The sequence below is a fragment of the Daktulosphaira vitifoliae genome, unplaced genomic scaffold (genome assembly GCF_025091365.1).
Source record: "Daktulosphaira vitifoliae isolate Bord-2020 unplaced genomic scaffold, ASM2509136v1 Scaffold_1, whole genome shotgun sequence".
NCBI classification, from domain to species: Eukaryota; Metazoa; Arthropoda; class Insecta; order Hemiptera; family Phylloxeridae; genus Daktulosphaira; species Daktulosphaira vitifoliae.
Window position 1 is genome coordinate 51,177,286 of NW_026099572.1, and position 18,948 is coordinate 51,196,233.

The window sequence follows — 18,948 nt, forward strand, 5'->3', positions numbered from 1 at the left end:
AAAAAAAAAAAAAAAAAAAAAAAAAAAAAAAACACATCATAGTAAAACCAATACCTTCTCAGCTTCGCATTGAAGCTAAAAAATTGAATTCAAATTTTCAATAACATTTTTTTAAATTTAATTTGAAAAATTTGTAATAATAAAGTAATCTAAATAATATTAATGTTATTTAATAAAAAGTTTAAACACTTAGGAGAAAATATATTTTCATAGTTTAATAATATATCATTATAATCACAACTACACTCAATGAACTATATTTATAACATAATCATATTTTTCCAAAGAGTTTGATTTATTTAGTCTACATATCATAATTCTTTTTAGAGTTAATCTAACAATAAAATCTGTTTACTTTTAAAAATATGTATTTCTACTTAATTTACAATTAAAAAGCTAGTATTATAAATTAAACTTTTAATAAGGTTATAAATTTACAAAAATATATATATTACAATTTGTATGGATATCCATTGTGGAGGGTTAAAGGGGAAATACTCTCCCTTGAAAAATACTGGTACTCAATAAGATAAAACCTATAATTAAAACTTAAAAAAATAAAATTATAATTGTACAGTTAATTTTTAAAATTAAAAAGTATATGTTATTAACTATTTTACAGGAATTCATTATTTTAGTAAATTTTTTTCCTTTCGTCAATTAAAAATATCCAACACTGTGAGAACGCCACATAGTTAGGACAATTAGATGATATCTGATAGTGATTAAAATCACTATCATTAAAAGTACTTCAATGCAAATTTGTAGATAGTGTTTAATTTTAAGAAGCAATTGTTGAACTATTCCAAAAACAACATAAACTCCTATTTCCTTGATTATATCTTAGTCACAAGGTTTAGGATTTTTAAGTATATACATGAATATTAATGAACTATAAGTACATTTTATAGCAATTAAATTTGGTATTAAATTGTACTTCAATAATTTAGAATTGTAATTTTGACGGAGATATTACGAAAAATTATGAACTGGTAGTATATTTCGTTACTAACAGAAAAAAGTAAACTTTCGATTTTTTGACTTTTGATAGTTAATGTCAGTTATGAAATTGAAATTTTAATTCATCTAAATTCTAAACTGTCGCTGTCCAGCCGTTGTTGCCAACCATCGTCCACTACCACTGCTGTCACCTGTTTGTGACAGACAACGCTCAACATCATCGTTGTATCGGTTTACTGGTCATCACCGTTTGTACCAAGCGTCGTCCATTAAAGCTATCGTCAGACATCGCTCCCGGTTCTCTGGGGCCACGTCCGTCCATGATCGCCAACACAGTTGACGTCCGCCTACAACACCGTTGCATAGTCGAGGTCACCGCTATAATGGAGAATGTTTTCAAATATCGCCAGGGCAGCGTCCCTCGATTTCCCTCACTCACTTATGTGAGTTTTGGTCTTCACATCCATATACGTATCTTAAAATGTAACATAACTCTCTCTCCTCATAACATGACCAAACCATCTGTTGGATACACATCGGTCGAATGTGCTGACGAGGAATAGTGTGGTGTGGTTACTTATGTTATTGTTATGCTACACCGAGATGTTATTGCTCTTCTTTCCGTGTCTGCATAGACGCCGCCATTTTAGTGCATTTTAGCTATTAGATCTATGGCGTTGGAAAGCCATTAATTTTGTATTCGTTTTTTTATAATAATAATATCACTTTTGCGATTATCGCACCCTTTGCGCTCATTATATCGCCGTTGGGTCTATATATTTTTTAAGATACATCACAGTACCATTCACAGCATATTGCACACGTTGGTAAGCTACTAGCATTCGACTTCAATTTCAATATTCAACATTATCATCAGCCCTGTTTCAATTATCCGATAAATATAATACTTCTTCATCTTCTTTATAAGACTTACTCACTTGTATAATTTATTATTTGTTTATATCAGCGCCTTTGTGGCATTAGTATTAAGTGCCCTCCCCCCATCCACATTAGCGTATATAAGATTTTATATTTTTTGTATAATACATTTAATTGTTATATGTTTTGAAAATTCATTCTACATTCATTCATACAGTCCACTTACCTTATTCCTTTTACTCAACATAGCCTGACTTAAGACAAAATAAAACAACAAACGATAACGAACCTGAGTGAGTACAACCGGGCGCTGCGTTCATTCATTACCTAAGTCTATTTTCTCTCATCTTATCTATAATTGTCACTACACCTATACTCTCTCTTATATGATCTCTTATATTTCATGCAATTTAATGGATTGATGTTTTCCATGGTACGAACTAACAATTATATTTCAGTCAATTCGTATGCGTGTCACCTTTGTTACAGAAAACAGAAAATCCGATGTGTATTCATTTTCGGTGCCAAAACACGAGGTCAATATTCGATCGAATGATTGTAGGTGTATAAAATCTATACATGATCATATTTTATTATGCTTTACATAGTGTTACAATTGCCCGAGAAAGAAATATTGTTTAAATACATTATGGCACCGATTCCACTCCAATTTTACTTGAGTAAACCAACTGTTTGCAACAATGAAAAATCGAAATCTATTTGTTGTTTCACATTGTAATTGTACTCTTTTTCATTTTACTTATCGGTGATTCGTTTCTTTAAATCGTTGAATTCCTACTTCCTGTCAGCAGTGTTATCACCATAATTGAATTGTTAACATTACCGAAAATGAATTTGATATAATTTTACATTTATCGCTGATATTGATGGGTAGATTGAATGTGTATTACAATACAGATCCCAGGACAATTAATGTCATTGCTGATTCCATGTTACTGTTCAATTAAAAATTCTAAACACAAGTTGCAGCAATACACATTATTGAATCTAGATATCACATTTTGATATCTATTGTAGTTTTACACCTATGTGCTTCCTTTAAAATATCGTTGCAATACCTGTGGTGGTCGTAAATTATCAAAACTATCAAAGTACGTAACCTGTTTACCACATTTTTATTAGCTACTCAATGCGTAACCTAGTGAAAAGGTCCAAGTTCACTATGGTCATTTTGGTTGTTTGTGTTCTGACCACAGTAACGTGTAACACCACGAAAAACTTTTCGGTCGAGCACACAACTACCAAAATTTGTAATTTCATCATCGTACAAGACACGATCGGGTAGATGCAGTAATAGTTTTGGTTTTTTTCATCTGATTTTTTTGGAACGTCTGTATACGAAAAAGAAGAAAAAGCTGTGTATGTTTTTTATAGATTTAGAAAAAGCGTGTGATAAAAAAGTGTACTGAAAGATGTTTTGAAGTTCCAAAAAAGTACATTAATATAATGGAGAATTTTTATGACACTTGTACTAGGGTTAAAAGTGTGGGTGGAGTAACGGAAGATTTTAGGTTAAAAGGAGGAGTGTTCTAAGGTTCTTCTTAAAACCCTTAATTATTTTCTATGGTGATGGATGAAATCACTAGAGAAATACAAGAAAAGGTGCCGTAGATGCATGTTTTTCACTGATGATATAGTTTTAATAGGAGAAAAAAAGAAAAAAAATGTATCAAGGATTAAAGGTGTGGAGATCAACTCTTAAAGGAAAGGGATTGAGAATAAGTAGAAATAAGACTAAGTAAATAGAGTAGGAGTTTGACAATGGAGAACACAGGGAAGGTGAAATGAGGAGATTAGAACAATAAGTGAGGACGTGATAGGAGGAGAGGTGGAAATATATAAGTATTTAGGGTCAGTTGTGCAAAAGAGCAGTGGTTTTGACGAGGTTATAAGACACAAGATTCAATAATTTTAAATATTATTGTGACCTTCATTTCTCGATAGCCTAGAAAGTTTTCTTGATTACAATTTTGTATAAAATCAATATCTATACACATTTCACTTCAAGTAGCTAGGAAGGACTTAAAATAATTATAATATAAATTTTATCTTCATATAAATAATTTGGTGATATGATAATTTCAACACTTAAAACATTAGTATTTGATTTATTTATTTTTTATTTTATGTTTTATACATATAAAAACTTTAAGGTTAAATTTCATTGTGTCTTTTGTTTATTAAAGAGGCATAACTTGGCTGGACAGAATATTGGCACAATAAGTTTACTATACATAAAATCTATAGTACAGTTGCATATAACCTATATCACTCGAAATATTTTATAAATAAATAGCCAAGCAATTGGAAAGTGCATTTATATTTCTCGACTAACTAGTCTAATCTCAGTGTCTTTTCCAAAAAGAAAAACTAATAATAATAAATTCTATAGAATATGCATAAAGAAGATGATTGTACAAGTAGGATGTAGTGGGTAGTTTGACTATAGAGCATTTTATATCAATTTAATTTTTTTTTTCTTTACTTAGAATTATACAAAAATACTTATTGCGTCGTAAATAACTAATGTTGTAACTATGCATATTAGTATGTGTCTATCGATTTATCGTTTGAACAGCAGTTTTTAAAATAAACAAATTTTACCTAATAATTTACTTGGAAACCGTTTCATTGTATTAATATTTATATAACAATACATTTTATGTAGCCATCGATCGTAAAAGTAACGTTTTTCTATGTTATTTTAACTTAAAATTACCCATTTGCAAATCCATTTTATTATTATTCAACTTATAGTTAAGATATTACTATAATATTTGTAAAACAGGACATAATTAATAATATGAAAATACTAGACTCTCGTTTTTATAGTAAAAGAATTATATTGTTTTTATTACAGTCCAAAAAAACAATATAATAAAATTCTGAATTAAATACATAAATAATAACATTTTTGTAATCTTATAACAATTATACTATATTATAGTTCTTATAACATTATTAATATACTATTACATAAATATTTCATTCTAGGATTTACTTAGCTGGAGGTCCGCGCCAGACCCGGTGACCTGCGGACCTTACACACCTATGGTGCATTATGCCAATACGGCTGTCCTTACAGACAGACCACTGATTCCGGTAGGAATGCCTGGCTACGTCGGGCATAATAAGTGTTGTGCAAGAAAAGAAATACTCTAGAAGCAGTTTAACAGAAATATAGTAGACATTTAATTAATAAAATGAGTAAAATTCATAAATAGTAAATAGCGAAATGTATAGAATATAAAGTTTACATTTTTTGACGAAGGTCATCACAATAATTTAATAATATTTCAATGTTAACTTTATCTTAGGTATCATCAATATTAATAAAATTGTATTATGTGTTGTAATGGGCCCTATACATAAAAACACTATTTTTTCTCTTTCCTTTCATTTCACAACACTCACAAAGATTCTATCTTATTACACAAATTTCTCACTACAAATACTATACAGAATCAATATTTTCTGTTCTTAATCACAGCCAAGCACATAGTTAACACCATCACGCCATACGCATCCGCTATTTTTTTTCATCGCACGTGCACCCTTCAACAATCAAATGTTACTATTTATTATTCTTAGTTAAAGAACCCTTTTTCAATGTGTTACCAATGATTCGTGGAGGGAAAAAAAAGGAAATAATAGATAAGTGTGTGTGTGTGCCTGTGTGGCGGTTCTAGTGAAACATTTTTAGCTTCGATGCGAAGCTGAAAAGGTATTAATTTTACCATGATGTGTTTATTTATTTTTATTTTTTTTGTGTCTGTCACTACTTTTTCTCAGCTCTCACTGGACCGCTTTCTTTCAACAATACGTCAAAAGATCACAAATCGTATATAATTGAAGACATCATGCTTAAAAATTGAATAATTTTCCCTCGTTCCCCGCAAATGGAGGAAATATACAAAAAAATTACAAATTTAAAAATTGGTAAATTTTGTAATTTTTTTCAATTTTTTTTACTAAAAACTGCCGTAACTTTTTCAAAAATAAACAAATCAACATAATTTTTTTTTATACTAAAATCTTAGATATTTTTCTTTCATTTGATATCATTTTTTTGAAAATTTAACACTTAACCTGCTCATTGGGGGGAATTTAAAATAGCAACTTTTTTACAAAAACTAACTTTTACAACTTAATTTTTGAAAATGTTCCGGAAATACTGCGTCCTATAAATATATATCAAATTAAAGCTTATTTTATGTAATATAAAATGAAAAAAAAAATTTGTTCGGACACTTTATCTTCTGCGTGTAAACGGCTGCCGTAGATAAAAAAACCCTATTTTTGTGTTAAAATTTTCGATTTTTGATTTTTAATTTTCAATTTAATAATACTATAACTTTTCGAAAAATGTATGTATCAGCACAATTTTTTTTTTCTAAATATACTATAAATATATCTTTCATTTGACATACTTTTTATTAAAATTGGACAATTTCTCCTTATATAGGGGGCGTTCAAAACTTGAAACATTGTATAAAAAGTAGAACTTTTTCAATTTAACTTTTGAAAATGTTCCAAAAATACTGCGTCCTTTAAACATATATCAAATCAAAGGTTATGTTATATACTATAAAATAAAAAAAAAAAATATGTCCCGACACCTTATCTACTATGTGCAATTTGCTGTCAACATTTTAAAAAAAATGTAATATTTGCGATAGAAATCACCTTCTATAAAAATGTTTTTTATACTTAAAACTGCCATAACTTTTTCCAATATTAACAAATCAAAATAATATTTTTTTATTTTGAAACCTTAGATATTTCCCTTTCATTTGATATCATTTTTTTTGAAAATATAACACTTATTCTGCTCACAGGGGGGATTTCAAATAGCAACTTTTTTACAAAAACTAACTTTTTCTACTTAACTTTTGAAAATGTTCCGGAAATACTGCGTCCTTTAAACATATGTCAAATTAAAGCTTATGTCATGTACTATAAAATTAAATAAAACAATTTGTCCTAGAACCTATCTTCTATGCGTAAATGGCTAACGTATTCAAAAATATGCTATTTTTGTATTAAAATTCTGGGTTTTGTATTTTATTTTATTTTAAAATATCTTATTAGGGGAATACATTGACTTTCATGATTATTGTATAATTTAATTGACATAGAATAAAGTTCATAAGACAAGATATTAAACTTATTAAATTTTTTTACTTTTTTAAAGTCGAAAAAGTAATTTTTAAATTTGAGTTAGCTTAAATAGCTAATTTTAAAGTCTTCATCTTCTTTTTCCTTGCCTTAATTCCAATTACTTGGGGTCGGCCTCCCTTATCCTAAAATTCCACTTGACAAGATCTCCCACATCATCTACGCTCTCATCAGCTGTCCTCATATATCATTCAATAACATCTCTCCATCTCTTTCTTTATCTTCCTTTACCTCTTCTTCCTTCAACATTCTTCTTTTATTTAATGTAAATCATTAAAATTAATTAAGTTCTGAATATTTCCATTGTAGAATCTTTTTAAACACCAAAAGTTAATTAGACATGATTACTAAGATTTTTATTTAAGTGATCTATTACGATAAAAATGTAAAAAAAATCTAACTTTACTGATAAATGTACTGTAAATAATAATTATAAAATTTCCTAATTGCATATTAATCTTAACAATTTCATTTTTTTCTATTTAATAATGTCAATTTCAAACTTGCAAGTTGAGCTAAAAGTTATGATAGTAAATTTCTTTTGTTTTTTTATTATAAACTTTCACTTTAAAGGACAAAAAAAAGTAGGTTCAAAATTATTACTTTTAACATATTAAAAATCAAAATCACTAATAATTTGAAAGCATTAATTACAAAAGTTATATTTTTTAATCTAAGAACTACTAATCTGAATATAATTAAGTAAATAGAAGTTGATGTTGATTTTGTAATTATCCACCTATTTCTTAGAATTAAACCCTATCTACAGATTTGCATCATAGCGTTTCTTATGATAATGATTTTAATAGTGTCAGATTAAATCTATACTTGTCCCAACTATGCCAGGTCCATATAATGCCATGAATCTACTGTGCTACCATTTTTCTATATTATAGAACATAATATAAACTATGATTTAACATATGTTTAAAGGACGCAGTATATACCGAATATTTAAAAAAAATGAAGTAAAAAAAGTTCTACATTTTATACGTATGTTTCAAGTTTTGAACGTTCCCTGTATGAGGAGAAATTGTTTGATCTAATCGATCAAATCGAATGAAAGGTTTATAAATAATAAATTTAGAAACAAAAATTTTGTGTTAATCTATACATTTTTCATAATGTTATAGCAATTTAATGTTGAAAATTTTAAAACCGAAAATTTTAACACAAAAATAGTATGTTTTTTAATTACGGCAGTTGTTTGCACATAGAAGATAAGTCATCGGGAAAATTTTTTTTCATTTTATAGGATATAATATAAGCTTTAATTTGAAATATGTTTGAAGGACGCATTATTTCCGGAATATTTTTAAAAGATAAGTTGAAAAAGTTAGTTTTGTAAAACAGTTACTATTTTGAATCCTCTCTTGTGGGTAGGAGGTTAAGGGTCAGATTTTCAAACATTTTATGTTTAATCGTTCATTTTTCAAAAAGTTATAGCAGTTTTAAGAAAAAAAATGTCAAAATTAACAAATTTAAAAATCGAAATTTTTTGAGGTTTTTGAAATATTTATAGGGAAAAAAGGAATTTTTTTCAATTTTCAAAGGTAATGTCTTCTACTAGATATAATTTTTGATCTTTTGACGTATCATTGAAAAAAATCAATCCAGTGAGAACTGTGAAAAAATGGCAACAGACACAAAAAAAATATAAACACATAATAAAAAATAAAATTAATACTTTCTCAACTTCATACCCAAACTAAAAAGTTACCTAATAAAATGACTCTAAAATATTTAAGATTATTCCTAAGTAATCTTGAAATGCCGTGTTATTAGTACGCTTGTATACTTGTATAAAATTTAAACAAATTTGATGTGTGCAAACCACATTAATATCCTACTAAAAACTATGCACGAGGAATTAAAAAAAAAAAAACTCTGGTAAAAATGACCAGATTTAAACGACAATTACGAGGTAACTTTGGAATGTCTTTTTGCAAGTCTAGTAAAAATTTCAGAATTTAAATTTAAAAACGCTGGCGATGAGCATTTTTGATAAAAATTTTAAATGCTTTAGGTGTACTACAAAAAATATTCTCATCTTCGCAAATAATTTTACTAGAATAACGTCGTTGAACTCTTTCATTTAAAAAAAAATTTGTAAATTATACGTCGTTATGTAATTTTTCTAGCATTGGCTAATTTTTCATTGTTTTATCATAATATTGCACTTATACTGAAATTATTATCATTACCAAAAGCTATTAGGGAATATTTTTTAGGAGAAAAAAAATAATTGACTTACAAGGGTTAATTATGAAATTAAATTCATATAATACCTTAATAAAATTATTACAAAAATATTGGAAATTAAATATTGAATCATGGTTCAATATTAAATATTAAAAACAAAATGCAGATATAATCAGTCACAATCATTTTATTACAAAATGTTAATCGGGAATTGTTATAAATTTTTGGTAGTTAAAACTTTTCAACTTATCGTTTAAAAGTTGACTCATAAATTAAAAAAAAAAAAAAATACTATACATATAACGTATTTTAAGGTTACCCATAATATGTATTGAATCAGTAATTTTTTTATTATTTACTGTTATTAATAAATACAAGCCATAATCGATATTAAACCGTATATTTTACATTGTTTATCAAGGTCAAATGACAGATAATAATATATATATATATATATATATATATATATATTTAATTATTTAAATTAGTTACTTAGTCCCTTAATTCAATCGTGTCTTCTTTCAGTTAATGATAATTGCTCAACTAAAAAACTTTTATTGATGCTTACTAACTAATCTAAAATGAACACATTGTACTATATACCGCTTAAATTACATATTAATTACATGAATACATTCTATTACCTATTCTTTAATTTATATATATATATATCTTCATTAACTGAGAGTTCAATTAACTTAAATTTATCACAAACCGGAATTCGGGTTTACTGATTTTAGAATTACAAGTACTTTTTGTTTTACATTAAGGTAGAGTAGTTAAGAATTAAAAATCAATTTATAAAGTTTTTTTAGACCTTATAGTTAATAAAATTTACCTTGGCAGTTGTTGAAACTGGAATGACATTTGGTAATTTAGTTCTTTCTCATAGAAATGCTCGCACGAAGTTAATTTACGTGTGCGTAAATTCATTTGAATATTTTTAATTATATCTTAGTAAAAAAGTATGATACTTAAACGTAAATTACAAACTATATTTTTAATATATTTTTTTCAATCATATTTTCATGTAAAAATTGTGCTCTCTATTCAGACTACAAATGCAAACGGTGCGTTTTTTCGTCTATCACAAATATAAACTTATTTATTAATTGTTTTTGGTTTATTTTGAACGATTAGAATTTTGCTATTCAAAAAATTACACGGAGCCACCATTCTTAAAAAATCGATGTCAAGCATACCCGCGATTACATGATTTTATGACCGTCGCAGACATATTAATCAGATCAGATTGTCATTTAGTAAATGGTTGTAGAAAAATTGTGGATAATTTAGATGATACAATAGAAGAAGCAGACTTTATAGTTGTTGGTGGAGGAGTTGGTGGTAACAATAATAAATTTAATAAGCTTTTAAAGAAAAACTGCGATTATTTTATTAAGTTCAATAGAAAAGAAAATAGCAGAAAATAAAAATATTTGTTCTTTTATACATTGACCTTTCTTATAAATTTAGAATGAATTTACATTTGATATTAACAATCGACATATATCACCAATAAATAATAACGAACATAAATCACAATTTTTTTCGATAATAATGGATAATACACTATTCTATATTTAAAAATATCATATGCTGGGGGTGTGCGAGTGGAGTAATGCGTTTTTTATTTAGTGTAAGCATACATCATAGTTAAGGACACGATAAAGCTATAATATAGTTATAAAGTATAATATTAATAGTTGTTTATTGTAGTAAACGATATAAGGAATATTTTATTATTTAAATTTGTATTTGTTTATTAACCACTTACTAAGAAATTTCAAAGTCAGTATATCATAAAATTATTGTTTAGTATAAAATGTACATTAAGAATAAATAATAGATTATACAGTAAGGATATAAAAAATTACTGACAATCGTGAAATGCATATTTAACGAAATTTTAATATTACTGAACTGAATTAACTTAAAATTAACTTGAAACACATTATTAATTCAAGTTAAAAAAGTAACAAAATAAATTAAAAGTTAAATCGCTTAAAAAAGTAATGAGTTATTTAATTAAACTTAATTAAATTAACTTAACTTTTTAACAAGTTAATATCCAGTCTTTTAAGTTTTGTTAACGTTTTAAACTAGTTTTAATCAATCATTTTAAAAATTAACCATTTATTTAAATCGCTTAAAACCATATTTTGTTATATGATAGAACTAGAAAAAACGCTTTTATGAAAAAATTACTTAACGTGCTCGGGTTTTCAAATTTTTTTTTCAACGAAAGTACTCGGTCACAAGTCTCCGAGTAAGTTATTGGCCAAGGTCATTTTTGCCGCGAGCCTGCGAGCGTTTTAAAATTTCGACCATTTTTGAGAAAAACACTCGCCAATGCCAGTGTTTTATGACTTAAGGATTGAAATTTTCATCAGACTTGCTCAATGACATTTCTGAGATATCCTACAAAAATCAATTCAATCCATTAATTTTTCATCGTTTTACGACCTATTTTTTTAAATTTATGTCCACGCACATGGTGTTAATATGGGCAATGACTCATTTCTACGCATATGTTTATTGTGACCCTTAATTTGTAAAATATGTATTTTTATGACGATTTAATTTTCTATTCAATTCATAATTAATATATGTAATTGTTGTCATATATGAATTGATTGTTTTAGTTTATTACTTTCTGTCGATTTCTTTTAAATAAGTTTATAATTCAAATTTGTTGATATATTTATTCATGTTTATTGTTAATATATCTTTTGTTTGAACTTTTGCTTTATAATGAGCTTACTGTTCAATTGTACTTTTTTCACTATGAACTTATTTTTTATGTCCATGCAAAGTTTATATTAGGACACTATTTTGCATTTCCGCATAGTACTATATTTCATATATTTTATCAAAGAATATTATATGTTACATTATATTTATAAGTTTTATATAAATTTCTAGACGATTATAAGTATATAAGTTTGTACATTCATTATCAGAACCGTACAATTATAATAACCTTTTATATCTCATATATGATGTATGAGTCTATAAGTTTATCGTAAAAATTGGGATTCATTTATAACTATGCTGTCCAACGTCAAATCGCAGTTACTAATATTTTTATTTAATTAATATTTTTTTATATAGTCCTAGGTATAATAACCAACCCAACTTTTTTGTAATTATTCTATAATATAAATACAACTATTATAATTAGAATATTAATAATTATTGTGTATATCAGGAGTGTATTTGAGGGGGATATGGGCCATTTCCTCCCTTGAACCAACGCTATCAATATTTTTTTAGATAACTTCTAATAAATAAAGACCTAATGGCCTTTTTTTTGTTCGTAACTTTGATTTTTAGCAAAGCAATTCTATAGCATGTTCAACAAAAAAAAAAAAATACTAAATACCCTCCTAAAATAATTTCTGAATATGCCTATGGGGAATATCTCATTAACAAACGTCAATCTTATACCCAATACATTTTACTATATTCTCTTTTTGAATTTTCTTAATTTTAATAATTAAATTTTTAATATATTTTTGTTACACTGATTCTGATGAAATATTTTCCCTGCAAAACATGGCGTATCCGGTTATTCCTACCAGAATCAGTGGCCTACTTGCGAAAATGGCCCATTGAGGCTTACGCGCTAGAGGTCTGGGGCGAAGCCCTAACTAGGCGAAGCCTAGTAATATATTATTGACATATATATTTAAATATTTTAGTAAATATTTTAGTAAATATTCTAATAAAATTTATCATAAATAAAATTATAATTAACTATAGTTATTATGCATGTAAAGTTAACGAATACCTTTTAAAAAATGTTTTATGAATACTTGTTAAATACTTTTCATAAATATTAGACAATTTTTTCTCGTTTCACTATTTATATTTATTATATTTTTTCATTTGCAAAGCATTACCATAGTACTATTTATATCATGTTTTATTCACTACCTATTTAAGACGCAGTTTACATTTAAAATTAATAAATTATAACAAGCGTTGTAGAAAATACTATACAGATTAACAAATGATAGTGTTATAAAAACACATTTAATAATTAATGATTGAGTAATGAGTCTTAAGTATATCATTCCAATTAAATTTCTTTGATTTGTTTAAGAGTATTATTTATTTTACTACAAAAAAATAACACTACAGAAATATGACTTGAGATTAGATTTTTTTGTTTAATAAACAAATAAATTTGCTATGAAAAGGAGCTAGGCTCATCCTCCCCTATAAAAAAAAATAGATTGTTGTACGCTTAACACTTTTGAAATACTTATAAAGTATTTTTTTTTTTTTTTTTTATTAGCTTTCAATACAGAAGTATTATTATAGCTAAACGATTAAAATAAAACTATACAATAGAAACTAAGACTACACAAAGGAAAAAAAATATTGTTATTAAACATATCGTTAAATTAATAAATTAAACGTACTCAAAATACTAAAAAAGAAAGAACAAAACAAAATAGACCTAGGATATTAAATTAACATATAGAAAAATATTATATAACGAAGCCAGCTGAATGAATGAAGGAAATTATTTGTATAATTATTGAGGAGGATTTTATATAATTTTACATTGGAGGAAGAGACACAGTTAAAGCGACCCGAACACTGAGTGGGCTGTATTGAAAGACTTGTTACAATAGGATAGTGGTCGCTACCGTGAGGATCACCTAAAACGTACCAAGAAGAGGACAAGGAAATGTTAGGGGAGCATATTGTTAGGTCAACAGCAGTATCCGGGAACGGTGGCCGGTTAGCTCTAGTTGGAGCGCCTGTGTTCAGAATACATAAATTATGCTGACTGATGGTTGAGTGAATAATATTGCCTCTATAATTGGAGTTTAGTGAACCCCAGGCAGAATGATGACCATTAAAATCTCCTGCAATAATGGAGTTATTGGAGAGTAGTTTAAAAATTTCAGAAACTATTAGAGTAGAGGGATTAGATGAAGGAGAAATGTAAATATACCATAGTTGAAAGGTGTTATTGTCCGGCATTAATACATTGATACCAACTAGGTAGATTGAAAAGGTACTGAGCATTTGTTTCAGATTGTTATTAAGTGTAATGGAACGAAATTGAATTGAGGAATGGATCAAGATGGCGACATCGCCATAACCATCTTGTCGGTCAGAGCGGACTGAGTTAAAATTTGAAAGGTGAAAATTTTTATTTGGAAGTAACCAAGTTTCTGAAAGTAGAACAATTTGGCATTTATTTTGGTAGATAAGAAATGCAAGATCTTGTGTTCTAGATAAGATACTTCTAATATTCCATTGCAAAATATTTAACATTTAGTTATTGTAGTAAAAGTAAAAGGAGAAAGGGAAAGGGAATAAGAAAATAAATGACAGATACATATAAACCTTATGTTCATGTAAAATAATATATATATATATAAATAGGATATAAATAAGTAAATAAAAATATGCACATAGACAAATGCATATACATGAAAAGTCATAAGGACAATGAGTTAGAAAAAATAAATAAATAAAATGAAATAATAATAATGATGATAAAATGTGATGAGATGAGGATATTACTGCAAACTGTTATTAGATGATAAAGAGAGAAAGTTAAGGATGTGAGACTCAATTAATTGATTAAGGGTTGAGGGGGATGATAATGTAGAGAAAGTAATGTTGTATACAGCTGAAAAGAGTTGATTAGCCAAAGAAGTGATCCAGGATTTTTCAGCAGGTTGAGCATAGGAGTTAGTGGACATGTATTCGAGAAACGAACAATTGGGAGAAGACCAATCATTACTTTTATTAGAGACAAAATGTGGATTGATAGTTTGAACACTGTTTTTATTACCATGATACTTATTTTTACTTTTTTTGGAGAATGATTGTGTCAAGCTCGGAAAAGATTCTATAGATATAGGGTTTTGAGGAGCACTGGCGTTATTTATAATATTTTCATTGCTTGAGACACTATTCGAAAAAGTTTTAGATTTATTAACAATGTTATTCTTAAATATAAAAATGGAATCGTTGTACGAAATGTTTTCAACAGCCATGATTTTTTTAATCTCCTTTTGACGGGACCATTCAGGACATGAGCGATCTGTAGCCTCATAGGATACTTTGCAATGTAAGCATGACGGGGTAGAGTTGTCTTTATTAGGGCAATCGGTGGCAATATCATCGTTAGCACCACAACAGGCACACCGTGCCTTTCTTCTGCAAAATTTACCTTATTTGGCGTATTTGTATTATATATCAAGTTCACTATTGTTATTCATAACATTATCGATGTCTATAGTATTAGAATTACTATCTGATGTTAGAGTAATGACATCATTAAAATATGCCGTACTAGTTTCATTGTTATCATCTGATTCGTTAATATTGTACCGAAATTGTATGTTAGCTGGGAGTAGTTGCGGTTGATTATCTAATAGGTATTGTAGATTCGGAGAAACCGGACTGGTAGGAAGTTTTTTAGACTTACGTTTCGCACTGGCAGTTGACTATTCGTCGTAGTCTTTTCGTTTTTGTGCAAAGTTACTTTTATGGGGCCAGAACCGTTATTAGGTGGACGGCCCGGTTCACCCGGTGAATTGGGCATACGGAAACTTAAAAAGAAAAAATTATGTGAGACTACTTACGTGAGTTAGATATATACAATTAAATACGATAATACTATACGTATAAGGAAAACCGGATTCACAGGTGCGTAACAATAAACACGACTTATTGCTACGATAGCTGAAGCCGAACTGATTGATAAAGTATTTATATTTTTATTTAAAAAATTGAAAAAAATATATATTCAAATACGTATTTTTAATACATTTCATTGGTAGTATTTAAATACGTATTCGAAATACAAAAATTAAAAATTCTTATAAGGTTTGATAATTAATTAAGGAAATTCCTACAACGTATTGTGAACAAATATTTTAAATTTTTTCTTACAACCATATTACAACATATTTTTTAAAAAAATTAAAATTTAATCTTTTAGTTATTCAGAGAATATCCAATAATTTAAATATTTAAATATTTCAAATATTTTGATATCAAAATATTTTTTAGAGAAATTCGTAAAATACAATTCAGGGATTATATTATAAGGGATTTCATAACAACTTTTACATTACAGGTTCTGTGGTAGCTAGTCGTTTATCAGAAAATCCAGAATGGACAGTTGTTTTATTAGAAGCCGGACCAGAACAACCAACAGCCATCGATATTCCCGCATTAGTATTTTCTGCTCTAGGTACTAAGTACGATTGGCAATATGTAACAGAGCCACAAAAAAACGCTTGTTTAATTACCAAAGGTGTATGTGCTTGGCCTAGAGGAAAACTTTTAGGTGGGACAGGTGCTCTCTCAGGTAAATAAATGTTACAATTCTATTATTGCTTAAAGAAAATATATTAACTTAAAGCTTAAATAGAAATTTAACAATTACAACACAATTATAATAATAGTTTCTTCACCAATTAATAAAATGTCTTTAGGTTCGATGTACTCAAGAGGACATCGCCAAATCTATGATAATTGGTTAAAAGCAGGAAATAGAAAATGGGGATTTGAAGATGTATTACCATTTTTTATGATGTCCGAAAATAATCTAAACTTTAGACAGGATAAATACTTAAAATATCATGGACAAAACGGTCCGTTACCTGTAATGCATCCTACATTTATGAATCCTGTGACAGAAATAATACTTGAAGCTGGTGAAGAATTGGGTTACTCACGAATAGACATGAGTGATCCAGAAGCTTTTGGATTTTCTTTCGCTCAAATTATGATGAAAAATAATACAAGAGTAACCATACCCACAGCATTTCTAAGACCTCACCTAAACCGTAAAAACTTAAAAATTAAAATTAACAGATTCGTGACTAAACTTTTAATCAATCCAGTTAATAAAACAGTTTATGGTGTTGAATATATTGACAAAACTAACAAAACACACAAATTGATTGCCAAGAAAGAAGTTATTCTATCCGCAGGAGTAATAGGTTCTCCGCATTTATTAATGTTATCGGGAATTGGTCCAAAATATGATCTAGAATATTTAGGAATACCCGTAGTTGAAAACCTTAAAGTTGGGTACCACCTTCAACATCATGTTTCTGTAGCTTTAAATATAAAAATGAATATGACAAACAACCTTTTATTTACATATGAATCTATTATTGAGTATTTAAATCATAGAACTGGTCCAATATCACAAACTGGTGCCTTACAAGCATCGGCATTTTTGAGATCTGATCAGTCAAATGCCAATCAACCCCCTGATATACAGTTATTTTTTGATGGTTATTCACCTAACTGCGAAAATGCACAAGTGCATTATGGTTGCTCAAAACCTATTGGCATTGAGAATTTTGACATTAGAGTGGTTAATATACTACCACGTAGTACAGGCTCTATAAAACTTGTTAGTTCAAATCCATTTGTCAGACCTTTAATCAATCCCAATTATTTAGCATTTGATACTGATTTTAAAGTATTACTTTCGGGTATAAAACTAATTAAAAAAATCATAAATACTGAAGCTATGCAAAAATTAGGAGCTAAATTGGATGAAACGCCGGTAAAAGAATGTATGAACTTCAATTTTGATACTGAAGAGTACTGGAGATGTTATATTAAGTACTATACGAGTGGTGAAAATCATCACTCAGGCACGTGTAAAATGGGACCACCTTCAGATTGTAATGCTGTAGTTGACGATGAATTGAGAATTCATAAAATTAAAGGAATTCGTGTAGCTGATGCATCAATTAAGCCAATTCAACCGAACTGCAACCCAATAGCTCCTACAATCATGATCGCTGAAAGAGCTGCACATTTTATCAAGAATACTTGGAAGATAAATTCATGATACATTAAAAAAAAAAAATCTGTGTAATTATACATAAATAAACTGTCAATATTGATAGATATAAAATATCATTGAGAATAATTATGATTTATTAAGTGTTTCTTAACCCTTAAACAGTCGCGTGGGGGTCTAGCATATCCCCACATAAATAAAAATGGATGTATTATATTGCATAAAAGGTGTACATAAATATAAATTTAGAAGATGGTTTTTATAGTAATATTGAATCGATTTTCATAAATAAATACCTTCGAAAAAAAATGTATGACTTAAAATATCCATCAAAATTGAAATGGGTCTTATTTACCCCCACGCGACTTGTAAAGTTATAATTTTTTTTTGGACTTGTATTTTTTTCAAAATATAATTTTATCGTAAATGCAATGTTATAATCGATATAATATTGTGGAATTGAAATTATGTGAATCTGCCACAGACTCTGCGATTAAGTTTTAAAAATCAATAATCTATTTAGAATTTTCACTACTCGATGATATGAAATAAATAAGAACAAAACATGTTATAAATACATCGCATCGCAATGTGGACACATTGATTATCGGAAATCGATGTGCTACTACGAACGAATAATTGTATATACTCGTATCATAATAATTAGATGTATTGTAATATTAATAATAAAAAAATTCAATTCAAAAAAATGATTATATAAATGTAAATACATTTAGCCGTGTTTGAGCTCAAAGAAATACAAGAAAAATTAATTAAAATACATTTTGTAATAGTAAAAGCTTTTGTTTACCGTTTTAAAAATAAGATTTTGCAGTTAAAATAATTTTTTTACAATCCAAAATTTTTTAATGAAATATGAAAATTAAGTTTTTTTTTTC

General features: G+C 27.6%; 1 protein-coding gene across 1 annotated transcript; it reads left to right on the forward strand.

The window, feature by feature from the left end:
* Window positions 1-9,998: 9,998 nt before the first annotated feature.
* LOC126897047 (glucose dehydrogenase [FAD, quinone]-like) lies at window positions 9,999-18,168 on the forward strand. The gene is made up of 4 exons (XM_050670418.1): window positions 9,999-10,310; window positions 10,381-10,587; window positions 16,358-16,591; window positions 16,719-18,168. The coding sequence occupies exons 1-4, from the start codon at window positions 10,208-10,210 to the stop codon at window positions 18,095-18,097; spliced, it is 1,923 nt and encodes a 640-aa protein (XP_050526375.1). The 5' UTR covers window positions 9,999-10,207; the 3' UTR covers window positions 18,098-18,168.
* The last annotated feature ends 780 nt before the right edge of the window (window positions 18,169-18,948 follow it).

Bases quoted from the DNA above. Each gene is read 5' to 3' on its own strand.
- LOC126897047 (XM_050670418.1), top strand. From the start codon at position 10,208: ATGATACTTAAACGTAAATTACAAACTATATTTTTAATATATTTTTTT. The intron at 10,588-16,357 runs GTAACAATAATA...TTTACATTACAG, and splicing joins TGTTGGTGGAGGAGTTGGTG to GTTCTGTGGTAGCTAGTCGT. The intron at 16,592-16,718 runs GTAAATAAATGT...AAATGTCTTTAG, and splicing joins TGGGACAGGTGCTCTCTCAG to GTTCGATGTACTCAAGAGGA.